Raw genomic sequence first — 13221 nt, forward strand, 5'->3', positions numbered from 1 at the left:
TGTGTATTCATATAGATATAATGCAAATAGGTACATGCACACATATGAAATAACACAATCATTAGTTAAATTTTAATAATTAATTACATGTAAATAAAATACTGTGTATTTTTCCCCTTGTATTTGCCAAACTGCAACTATTTATTTTGTTGGTATAATAACGGATTTCATAAGTTTATCAAGTAAATTATTTTATACATTATATTTTAATGTGCTGAGCCTTCCACAACAGCCTTTTTGTTGAGATTTTTAACATGTGGACATGAACAAACTACTGTGCCTTCTGGATAGAGGGCCAAATCTTTGTCTCATCATTAATTACTGGATTTTATTCATATGAGTAATTCTCCATTGTGAAAAACAAAAGAAACAACTAAGATTTCAAAGGAACAATGATGATTTGTGTGGGAAACTCCCATTAGTTCAGTCGGGTATAAAAAAGGCTTTCCAGCTTAAATTTATGCACTTAGAAAGCCTCAAGTTGTTCACTGATGCAAGCACACTTGGCCATTACTTGAACATCTCCCACGTTGTTGGTTTTACTTGTTTAGGCCTTGTGCTACTGCTGATGAGCTGCAGAGCAAGGCTCTCAATCCCCAGTTCTTTTGCATGCAGTAAAACCAGCACCCATGCAGATGCTGGATCCCATTTAACCTAAAACCAGTAAACACAGTGGTTTTTTTGTGTCTGCACTGAATGGGATTCCTTGCATGGCAGAGAAGCTGAGGAGATAGCAGGACTACTTCCCAGGGCAGTGTCTGGCCCTTCATCACCACTTGGACTCAAATTAGAGAGAGGGAGTGGCCCCATCATCAGCCAAGAGCAGACTCTGGTGTGTTTATGCACAGAAGAGCCTGGAGCACTTCTGAGCTGGTTGGAAGAGAGCACGCGTGTTGCTGCAGCCCATCTCCTGGGGCGCTGTACCCAAGTGATACACCCTGTCTGAACTGAATGTACTTCACAGCCTGCCAGCTCATACTCTGAGCAAAAGAGCAGTAAAATCTGTCTGCACCCCTGGGTAAAAAGACTGTATTAAAGTCACACTGCAAAAAAGGCTTCTACAGGTATTTTCAAAATCCACTCTGGGAAACATTATGTATGCATTAACTTTGGGTAACAGCTATACCCACTTACTTTGGAGAGATAACTGCCCCTACATCTGAGACCCTGAAGTGCATTGCATCAGAGACAATGGTGTCCCTGTAGCATCAAACAGATACTGCCCTGACTCACTGGCCACTTGTCAGTAGATCTCCACTTCTGATTGTCTGCCTTGGATCCCTCCAAGCTTCAGATGAAAAGCCATAGCCTGTGTTCTCAGCCCAGGCACAAATTTTGAGACAAATGAGGTCCCACCCAGAACCATGCCTGCTGAGGTGCCCCTGCAATGAGCTGAACCTCTGGGCATGGGGTCCCACTTGGATGAGAACAGCAGGGCACGCGCAGCCTTGTGGGAGACACGTCGTGCTCACACGACTGGCTGCCAGGACCCAAACAAGGGACTGAAGCACATGGTCTCACAGTTTGTGCTGGCTTTGGGATGTCAGGTTGCAATTTCATACTCCAAAGATTTCTTGCACCTAGGAGCTAAACTGAAACAACAAGTTTGATACTTAGAGGTGAAGTCCAACAGAGCCTGTCAGTAACCTCAGGCACGTCAGGCTGTTTGTGGGGCTGGGCAAGGTGCATTCACTGCAAACCTGGGTTATCCACGTTTGGCTGCTGCCTCCAGAGGACATCGTCCACATTATTTTAGCCCACAGACAACACAACAGCAGCTGAGAAAAACTGGCCTGAGAAACTCATAGCCCCAGTCCCTCCTCCAGAGCAGCACGCTGGCAACACTAATGGTACTCAGGTGGAGGTAGCACTGCCTGGGAATCCCTGCTTCAGAAAAAATCCCAGGTAGCTACTTAAAGTGGCTTTAAGATCAGTCTGTAATGTACAGAGTTACAACCACGTCTAACTATTATTTGATTACCTAATTAAAAAAAAAATCTATGCTGATGGCACCAGTAACATGGTAAATAGTACAAAACGAAAGAATTCTGAACACATGCATTGATGTGTATGTACATTGTGTGTACCAAGTGTGAATATAATTTCATTCGTTTTTTAATAATTCATCTGCTTCTTGCAATAAACTTGCCTGGTTTCTTTAAATTATTGTGGGGGATTTTGTTTGGTGTTTGGTTTTTTTTGTTTTGTTTTTTTAAAATGCAAACTATGTCCATCCAGAAATGTTTTATTTACAGAATTACAAAGAACTATTCATATTGAAAAGAAACTGCTTTAATTTAATGCGGAGGAGGGAGGGAAGAAGGTAAAAGACATTTAAACCTGATGGACTAATACGGGTGCCACACCTTCTTTCTAGAAGACTGTGATATATTGGATTGTTTGCAAAATCCAACTGTTGCGTTTAGGGCTTGAAGTGATTTAGCTGTGTTTTTTATTTACTGTATTCCAAGGATGAAGTTCCTGGAAAATAAAACACTGTGCAATGCAGTTTAAAAGTAAAAGTTGTCAGAACTTGAATGCTCTAAACTGAATGTTGAAAATTATCTTTTATGCATGTTGGCACATTTAGTAGTTTTTCCTTGGATATCAGTTTTTAAGGATTACTGATAAAATCACCGGCATTAAAAAAATAATCACACACTAGACAAAACATCCTCCTTCCTAATATGAGCTCTGTACTTACAGTTCTTTTAGGTTTGTTAGTGTCCTGATAGCAGTGGGGAACTCGTCCAGACTGTTGTAATTTAAATCTCTGTGTGAAAATAGATTTTATTATTTAGGTTATGCACTGCATAACAGATAACATAGAACTGTTGGCATTTGTAATGAAATATCATCTCCCATGCATTGAATAAATACATGCAGACAAAAGCCAAAAAATCCTTAAAAGTACATGGATGTTTTCCAACGAACTCTGTTTAGGGCAAAATACCATTTCTAATTTTTAACAGCATCCTATTTTTAGTTGCATTTTAGCTATTCTGAAATAAAGAAAACATAAGTAGATTTAGATACTACTATGGGATTTGCTGTTTTGTAAATTCCCCATCCGTTTCATTACTTGAAAGTATTAACTGGAAAAAAAAATTTCAGACAGAATATTCAACAACGTTGTACGGTGAGATGCATTTTACATGGCTATTACATCTCACTATAAAGGTTTAATTTGCCTCTGACTCATGGCCTATTTGTATAAGTCTTTCTTTTTTCTGATGAAAAAATCCCTAAAGTTATTTTCCCCAATGGTTAAATTTGGGAGTTTAAAGGGTAAAAAATACTGGGGGAAATCCTCCTCTGGCTAAAATAAGTGGGAAAACATACGTAAATTCAGTGTGTTGAACACTGGAGAATGTTTCTTATCACACAAAATGTAAAAACAGCAGTTTAGCTAGGGCAGGGGCATCTGCTTTAAGAACTGCTCATGCTGCAGTGGTAATTATGACTTTATTCTGGTAGGCTGAATGGACTATAAAACTGCATGACATGTGCATCCTTTAGCATTCAGGAAACACCTGAAACTAAAACTGAGATATGCCGTGATGCTCCCTGGCATTGCTTTCTGAAGAACACGATCTGAAAAACTTGAGCAAAAGCCTGTTTGAGCAGGAAAATCACAAATCGCAGTTTACAATAGATTGAAATTGAAATAGTATCAGGCTGAAGTCATGCAGGCAGGAAACTGCTGTCTGAACTCAACAAGGCTTTCCTTCCTGCTTGTAAATCTCTCTCTCCCGCTTATTGACAAAAAGAGATTACAGGCATATACAGTTTGGTTTTGCCCTCCAGTGATATGTGATTTCCAGACCTATGTGTGGATGCAAACAAATGATCTTAAAGCCAACATCCATCATTCGCACCATGATCTCTTTAGATTATCTTGAAACTGTCAGGAAACCAGTCTATACAGCGTGTGATTTCTGTGCTTGAGGCAAGTGCTACATTCTCCTGTTTCAGTGGAGTGACTGCACCTACACTTATCCCCAGGTTCCTGACTGTCCTCTGTGTTTCCACCTCTCTCATGCCAGGTGGCTGGGACTGGGTTTGCAATTACTTATTCCATTGTTCTGTTTTTCCCCGTTTTTGACCAAGTGCCATGTGAATCTCACTTGAAACAACAAAACAAACTATTACATTTTCCTTCTCCCTTTCCCATCCCCCTTTCCGGTGCAACACTAAGGGACTTCCTGGCAACTCACAGCCAGCTAAAAGTCAAAATTGTGTAATTGCAATTCAGTGCCAAGGGATCGATGGAATCAAAACTAAGGACAAAAGAAAAGCCCAAAGCTTCTTGCTTTCTGATCTTAATGAAACATGGAAGTGAGCAGTACATAGTTCCATGGAACAGAAAGCAAACAGTCATCTTTAGACCAGCATTACTCATGTCTCAAACTCTGTCTATTTGCTCCTCCTAACAAGCCCTTTACCCTCTGTCCTGGCTGGGTGAAATACCTAAAATCTCAGGAAATCATGCCACTGACTGTGGCAGGTGCCAGTGTGAAGGATATGCAAGGTTTTACTGTCCCTGTAGCATGTTGGGTATCTGTGGCCTACTCTAGCAGACGGCATCTTTTTTTGACTAACTGTAGCCAGATAATTTGCGCTAACCATCAGCACTGTGCTCCTGTTTGGTGTTCTTCTGTAGAATTCCTTTCTTTTAGAAAACTCGAGACAATTTGAATTGGTTTGAGCAGAACTGCAGTGAAAACTTGCAGAAATTGCAATCTTTGCCAGTGCTAGTCTTCATTAGAGCTCTCCAAAGAAAAAAAAATTGGACACAACTGAAATATTCCACTTCTCCTCTTGGAAAACACATATGTAATTTGGCCACTTGGCACTTTTGATTTTTTCAGGGCTAAAAAAAAAAAAAAAGAAAACCATCTAATTTTATTACCTTCTTCTATGGTGAGTCAGTTTCTTGATGTCAAAGCTTTTGTTTGTGACAATTTGCTATTAGCTTTTTTGATGAAACAAAACAAATAGTATTAAACTTGGCAAATATAACTGTTCAAGAGTAGCCACTTCTTTTTCAATGCTCAGTACAGTTTTCAACTGTCCTTCAAACAATTTATCAACTGACAATGCTAATTAAAAAGGCAAAGTAATTTTATAGTAAAAAATAGGATTTGCTACATAGACTCATTGTAAACCATCATTTAGATCCAGTAAAGATTAGGCAAGCCAAAGCCCACATTTGGCTTTTAGGGTATTTTTATTCTTTCAGAATATTAATGAAAACACTGGAAAAAAAAAAGGAAACAAATAAGAGGTCAACTCACAAAGTCTCTAGGCTGTGGAGCCCATCAAAGCATTTCTTTCCCAGGGAGTAGATTCTATTGTTATGGAGATGTCTGCAGGGGAACATTAAGCACACAGTCAGGAAAGCACACTGCACACAGTGGACTTAAGCAAAACATTTTGATGGTTAAATCAAAAGAAACTTATTTTAGGCATGCACTGATTATATGCTTTTGCAAGAGCATCTATAGGAGACACCTCCAATGCCCTCCTCCCTTTCTCCCAGTATCTCCCCACCCACCCAGGTTTCCATTTGGCTTCATACAAGGGGTTTGTTTTAAAACCCCTAGATTTTCTAAAAAGAGTATATACTGGACTTCCAGCTTGAGGTTTGAATATTGGGAAATTGTAGACATAGACTCATTGGTTTTTAATTAACATGTTGCCTTAAAAACCTGTGTATGGGGTATGAGGTATATATTCGGGAAACGTGTATTTGGAGGACGCTAAGAGGGTATGGCACAGAACAGGCGCAGGTGAGGAGATGGATAATATGGCAGACAGGTTTGCAGAATGAGACACAAAGCCACAGGAGAAAGAAGTCATAGCTTCACTGAGATGAGTAAACTGACTGATCTTTAAAAGTGCTGTAGCTTGTCTTTCTTCGAAACTATAAAAAAAACTACTTTCATAAATGTAAGCAAATTATAAGTAATTTTGTTATATTTTTCAGTTGATCTCCTCAGCCGGAAAAAGCAGGAAAGCTCAGAGTGCTGCATATTTCTAGGTCTTTCAGACTGACATGGAAAAAACCTACTCTGTGTGAAGCTCATTCATGAGAGTAGATACAAATTAGAGCCACTTCAGGTTGTTTTTTAAAAAGCATGCCTTTTATTCCCAGCATATTTTTCCTTTTATTTTATTCCTGACACTCTACCCCATAGTAGAAGAAAACTATGGGAATAGCACTTTGAAAGAAAAGAAGGGCTGTGAATGAGGGGCTGCCAGGCACTTTCCCTTCAATGCTTCATTCTGCTCTAAATATAATGTTAAATATCCCAGGCTTTCTGAATGTCCTGTAGAACCAACAAAAATTGAGTAGTCTACCTGTCCTTAAAAGACAGGGATTCTGATGGCAAAATGCAAATGTTCTCTGGGTTTTTCCTCTCCCAGGAAGACATCTATTCAATGGTGGTTGTTTTGTTTTGATGACTACTCTGATCTTTAATGCTTTCATTAGCATGAAGAGTGCATCTCCAAATTCCAGTTATGTTTGGGAAGTATTATGATAGAGCTTCAAACCTGCTCCAATTGGCCATGCATCTTTGCATGGAGTTGAAAATTTGCCAGACTGTATAGAGTTGCAAACAAAAGAAAGCAGAACCACACACAAAGGTTCTGATAAGCCCAAAATATCAGATATTGTAGATCATGAGGAATAATTCAATTACTAATCAATATGAAGCCCAGAAGATTAGAAACAAGCAATGCAGATTTCAAATAAGGAAACCTAGCTGAGCAGGAGCAATCAGGATATGAAAAAAAAGTAATTTTCTCCTGCATTTCTTAACTGTCCTCTTATTGTTGTATTTCTGGCAGAGATCTAGAGAGCAACATTCAAGACAAGCCTCTTGTCTTTAGAGTTAGTTACTGAGGTAAGTCTAGAAGATCAGTCAAATCATGAGTCCATCTATTCTTTTGACAGGAATGGGATTGACACTTAATGTTAACAGAAGGCAAAGATTTTGTGGCACAAGGCAGCTGTTACCCCCAATTTTTGATGCCCTCTGTGTTTATATGACAATGAAGCACTAGGCAGAGATGGTGATTATAACTGTCAATAAAGAACCCTGGTGTGTGCCAGGTTCAAAACTTACACTGCAGCCAGAATATGCTAAAATATGCTAAATGTCTTACAGACTATGCTTTCAGCTTGTACAGCTTGAATATACTATTCTGTTTTTAATAATGCAAATAATGAAAAATTTTCCAAAGTATCCTGAAATCTCCACTTCAGCTCTCCTCCTCAGTTTCTCCAGTCAGTCTAGAACTTTTTCCACTTGGTACCTTCCCAGGAGATAAAAAGCTGTCACTGGTCTCAGCAACGTATCTTCCAGATTCTGGTGCGAGCTACTTGTCTTTCATTTAGTCAAAGTGGTATGCAAACATCATAAGATACAAAACTACATATACTTTCTATAAAGGGAAATGCATGCTTTTTCTACTGGACAGCATTCTTTCCAAGTCACTCAGAAAGCTTTCAGTTGATTTCCTGTTTCTAATCTTCTCTCATTTGGGGGGGCACACAATTCATCTCTTCCTGTTTGTTTTGCTGACCAGATAGGGTGTTTTTTAATTGCCTTACATAGCTCTTTACTGAAGATGGAAACTTTTAAGCTAGAGCAAAGCAATTGATTTTACACATGCTGGTTTAACTGTAGATGTAAAAAATCTGTTTCTCCAAGATAATTTTTTCAGGCTTGATTTGTAATACATACACAATCTAGAAAACTTAATTTATATTTAAAAAAGAACATTTTCTGTAACAAATGAAACTGACATCTTGGTAAAGGAGTATCTTTAAGCCTAGTGCAAATGCAGATGGGAAGCTACAGTTTTATAGCCCAAATATATCAATTTAATATTAAAACAGTAGATAAAATAGACATTTCATTAACCCATGTATATACTTATTTACCTATCATTTGTCAACTGAGGAGAACTAGGGAAATGCATGATTTTTAAATGTTGTCTCAAGTAACATTTAAATTAAACATTGCATCTTCAAGTAATTTATCACAAAGATGTCAAAGCCCTGCAAAGAAGCTGGGATTGTGTCTAAAAAAGCAATCAATAAAACTTACAGAACTACCAAACTAGAGAGGTTTCCAAAAGCATAGTCTGGGATGTAATGAATTTTATTCAGTGCCAATGTCATTGCCTGAAGTGCTGGTAAACTTCTAAAAGCTTGGACGGGAATTTCTGTCAAAGAATTATCATCTAGCCACAGGTGTCTAAGGGAGACCAAGCCATTGAAGCAGTTGGGGGGCACATAGTTGATGTGGTTGGCATCCAGACGTCTAGGAGAAAAAGAAATAGAAAAACATTGACTCCAAGAAAAGAACAGTGTATTTACACAATGCACATAAGAAATTATCACCAAGAACACAATCCAAAAGGATGGACAGGGGTTGCCACCTCCATTTTTAATTTTCTGGATATTCTACATTATGTCTTGCTTGCAGCCTCACCCCTGAGACCTCACATTGTCTTTACAAGTCTCCTTGTCAGTCACTCTCTGCAGACAACTCTCCTTTGTAGCCATCAACTCACTGAGAGGACACACTGATCATTGTTGAGTGGAGTCTCTTTACAAACCAGGTATAAATTTGTTTCCTTTCCCAATTATTTGAAAGTATGGAATGCAAAAAACTCAGCCAGAGATTCTCTTTCAGAACCTATAAATTGCTGAGCTGCAAGATGATTTGGTTTCCACACGCTAGACCTCCATTCTAAGGGTCAAAACTAAAACTCACTTCAGTATCTCTGTTCCTGTTTTACCTTTTCTTAAATATTCTTTATCTCAATGATTACAATGAGCACTGATGTTCCCACATTTCACTAGTGGAGCAAAAAGATTTTTAGAAATTAGTGTTGCTAATGCAAAGTATTTCTTTTGGAAAAGAATTAAATAGACTTCAGTTGCTGCAGAGCCAACAGAGGGAGCTCAATTGCACATCGTACCTCTTCACAGCCTGCAGGTGATACCTGCCTCTCACACTTGTGCAAATAAGGATTAAATCTACTGAACCTTTTGCACATGTGGCACTAGAAATATGATGTAATATATTAATTTGCTTTTGCTCTGTTTTGCTTTCACATTGCAATGCTTTCTGGGAAAGATTCAGATTTCTACAACTTTGTGAAACATCCAGATGCTGATCTCTACTCTGATACAGTTTTTCTGCTTTTCAAGTGTTGTAGTGACTTGTACCTTGCTCAGAACATGAAAGCCTCACTCTAAAACTCTTCTTGAAGATGTCTGCACAGGGGAGTAATTAAGTGAATGGTGAAACAGAAATAAATTTAAATAGATGTTTGAAAACACTACAGAACAAACAGCCACACCCAGGGTACAAAGAAGTAGTTCGGTACAACCTAAATTTGGTCTGTTTGAGAGAAATGCAATACTCTTTGTGGCGGGCATACTAATCTCTTTATTTAAAGCTTCTTCCTCATTTACAGTCATGTAAAATGTCAGGTCCTTTCTATCTCCTGCTCCATGCTCCTACCTATTGCATGAGAACAAATAATGACTGCTAAGGCTCCGTGCCAGGCTGGCAAATAACTGAGACAAGGTCAGTTGGAACAAATTTATACAGTTCAGTGTCAAAGCCCTTGTACAATTAAATTTTCAATATAATAACTGACATGGCAGGCAGCAGAGACAGAGCTTCCAAAATAACTCAAGGGTCTGTCAACAAATGGGTGAGGCTGGAAATGTTTAGAAATACTCGTGCTGTACCTCCCCCATTCCCCAGGCAACAACCATGCTACGGCTGTGTTTTCAATGAGTAGATGAGGTTTCTTTGTGTTCAGTCAGAAGTAAATTTCTTCCCTGGGTGATGCTGGTATGTAAATTAAAAAGTTACAGTTGCCTTAGTTTGACAGTTACACTGATTAAAGAATGGAGGCTTTATTCAAAATAAATGTTGTTACTGTATTACAATTAACATCTTGTTCAGTATGAAGCCTGCCTGTGCAGCTCTGACATCCCTGTTGACTCCACAGTGGTTACTCAGAGGATGCCTGTCTGCATGGCAAAGCTAACAGTCCATTGCTTGTATGTGATCCTGTGATTGAAATGGCAATATTTCTACCGTCATCAGTGAGACTATGGTTTTTATTACACCAACATTGGTAGAAAATTAAGAAATTAATTTATTTCATAGCTGAAGTTTCCAAGTATAAGCCCATCACTGGCTACATGAACACAATACGCAGCATAGAAAGAAAGACAGGACTGCTGTAATATAAATTCAATTCTGGGTAGTTGAATTATTGTCTAAAAAAAACTTGGAAGAAATCAAGAAACGACAATGATTTGTGCTGCAGGTCCTGTAACTGGATTACATATCCTGCAAGTGCTCGTAAGAAGTACTGCCTCAAGTGCTCTTTTGTTATCTAATCTTTTTGAAATTTCCAAGTGCCGTTTTCCCTCTTGCAGATATTAAAAGGTTTCAGCAGTGGTTATGTTTCCTGTCATGCTGTAGGTAATGCACACTGATGTAGAAAACATTGATCCAAATCACTATTTTCAGCCAATTGTTTTACATGTGTTGATCAAAGTTTTGGCACTTCCAGAACTAAACCCATTAACTCACAAACATGACTCTATTTATAGCTGAAAATATAAAGATAACATGTGGCAAGTTTCAAAGCTGCTATTATAGTCCAGAGAGAGCCAATGGAGGGAAACAGAAATGCTTGATCTCTTCTGATAGGTAGCATGTAAATAAAGCAGCCAGTATGAAATTCACCATGAGCTCACTTAACATGTCCAAACCTTTCAAAGCAAATTCTCGAGCTCTGTGGACTGTATCCCACTGGTGTTTCCTGTGACATACTGTGAATGCTACAACCATGTGCAGAAATTGTGACAACATATCATTCTTATAGAATTGTTAACAGGACTCATTTATTGTTACTCTAAAATGCATAATGGTAGATGTTTTAAAACAGTTTTATTTGCATTTTTTAATCAATTCAGTATGATTGCATACTTAGTTTTACTCCACTGGTAGGTTTCTAAGGGAATATATATTTCTTTTTCCTTTTTCTGAGTCTTCTCTCAATAGCAAGTCCAGCTAAAATCTGGATGTACCTTGTGATCAAGAAATCTCTTAATGCCTTGATGGAGTGTCTTGATTATTGATTTTTGGTTTAATAAAATTGTATGAAGCCTGCCTGTGCAGCTCTGACATCCCTGTTGACTCCACAGTGGTTACTCAGAGGATGCCTGTCTGCATGGCAAAGCTAACAGTCCATTGCTTGTATGTGATCCTGTGATTGAAATGGCAATATTTCTACCGTCATCAGTGAGACTATGGTTTTTATTACACCAACATTGGTAGAAAATTAAGAAATTAATTTATTTCATAGCTGAAGTTTCCAAGTATAAGCCCATCACTGGCTACATGAACACAATACGCAGCATAGAAAGAAAGACAGGACTGCTGTAATATAAATTCAATTCTGGGTAGTTGAATTATTGTCTAAAAAAAACTTGGAAGAAATCAAGAAACGACAATGATTTGTGCTGCAGGTCCTGTAACTGGATTACATATCCTGCAAGTGCTCGTAAGAAGTACTGCCTCAAGTGCTCTTTTGTTATCTAATCTTTTTGAAATTTCCAAGTGCCGTTTTCCCTCTTGCAGATATTAAAAGGTTTCAGCAGTGGTTATGTTTCCTGTCATGCTGTAGGTAATGCACACTGATGTAGAAAACATTGATCCAAATCACTATTTTCAGCCAATTGTTTTACATGTGTTGATCAAAGTTTTGGCACTTCCAGAACTAAACCCATTAACTCACAAACATGACTCTATTTATAGCTGAAAATATAAAGATAACATGTGGCAAGTTTCAAAGCTGCTATTATAGTCCAGAGAGAGCCAATGGAGGGAAACAGAAATGCTTGATCTCTTCTGATAGGTAGCATGTAAATAAAGCAGCCAGTATGAAATTCACCATGAGCTCACTTAACATGTCCAAACCTTTCAAAGCAAATTCTCGAGCTCTGTGGACTGTATCCCACTGGTGTTTCCTGTGACATACTGTGAATGCTACAACCATGTGCAGAAATTGTGACAACATATCATTCTTATAGAATTGTTAACAGGACTCATTTATTGTTACTCTAAAATGCATAATGGTAGATGTTTTAAAACAGTTTTATTTGCATTTTTTAATCAATTCAGTATGATTGCATACTTAGTTTTACTCCACTGGTAGGTTTCTAAGGGAATATATATTTCTTTTTCCTTTTTCTGAGTCTTCTCTCAATAGCAAGTCCAGCTAAAATCTGGATGTACCTTGTGATCAAGAAATCTCTTAATGCCTTGATGGAGTGTCTTGATTATTGATTTTTGGTTTAATAAAATTGCTAGATACCGGCTAGGGAAGGGGATTCCTTCAAGGCCAACCTCCCCTCTGAAATAAACAGGTGTTACATGGATTGCTGCTTCTTGAAGTGGATAAGGGCCTAATGCAGAGACTGGAGGAGAGCCACAAAGACAAAGAAGTCAAGGACAAAATGTATCTTCTGACATTGAAGTTTAAAACAGGAGAGACAAAGCCACATGAAAAGGGGCTATTTGTAACACGCAGGGGAGGCAGAGAAGTGAGAGAGCACAGGAGGACTGGTATTAGGAATGGTGCATTAAAGAAGAGGGGTGCTCCTCCCTCTCTGATCATCTTCCTCTTCTCCTGACCTGGCTGTTACACAGGAGCCACAGCCAAGCCTCAGAACAAGTTATGGGACAATGACAGACGGGGCCTGTCTGGCGAGGGTATAACGGGCTGGCGGGCGTCACCGGCAGCCTCACCACCTTTGTTAGCATGTAGTGACAAAAACTCTCTCAAGGGTTTTTTTTCACAGGAGTTTGATTAAAGCCTCATTTAAGTAATGGCAAGTGACATTGAAACTGGGTCTGCAAAGTGGATGTAAAGAAAATATAGCTGGCCATTGTGAGCCATGTTTTTCAAACATGGCCCTTTATGCAGGATATCCCCTTCAGTCCACAGGGGAAAATGCTAGGACTATTGTAAAAGCTTAATTGCAACACACCAGCACAGCAGTTCCCACAGCTCACTTTCAGCTCTGCCCTGGTATGGGCTTCTACAGGACTGATAAAAAGAGCCTTGTGTGGCAATAGCAAGACAGAAAAATAAAGGTCACAAGTC

At 38.7% G+C, this 13221-nt stretch overlaps 1 protein-coding gene across 1 annotated transcript in view; it reads right to left on the reverse strand.

The window, feature by feature from the left end:
- The window catches only part of LGR5 (leucine-rich repeat containing G protein-coupled receptor 5), a 52146-nt gene that overhangs the window by 16237 nt on the left and 22688 nt on the right, over positions 1-13221 (reverse strand). Inside the window, exons 4-6 of the mRNA XM_009997717.1 lie at positions 8121-8336; positions 5298-5369; positions 2705-2773 (exon numbers count right to left, since the gene is read on the reverse strand). Coding sequence (XP_009996019.1) covers positions 2705-2773; positions 5298-5369; positions 8121-8336 — 357 coding nt within the window. The remainder of the gene's footprint in view (positions 1-2704; positions 2774-5297; positions 5370-8120; positions 8337-13221) is intronic.

The sequence above is a fragment of the Chaetura pelagica genome, unplaced genomic scaffold (genome assembly GCF_000747805.2).
Source record: "Chaetura pelagica isolate M959 unplaced genomic scaffold, ChaPel_1.0 scaffold314, whole genome shotgun sequence".
Taxonomy (NCBI): Eukaryota; Metazoa; Chordata; class Aves; order Apodiformes; family Apodidae; genus Chaetura; species Chaetura pelagica.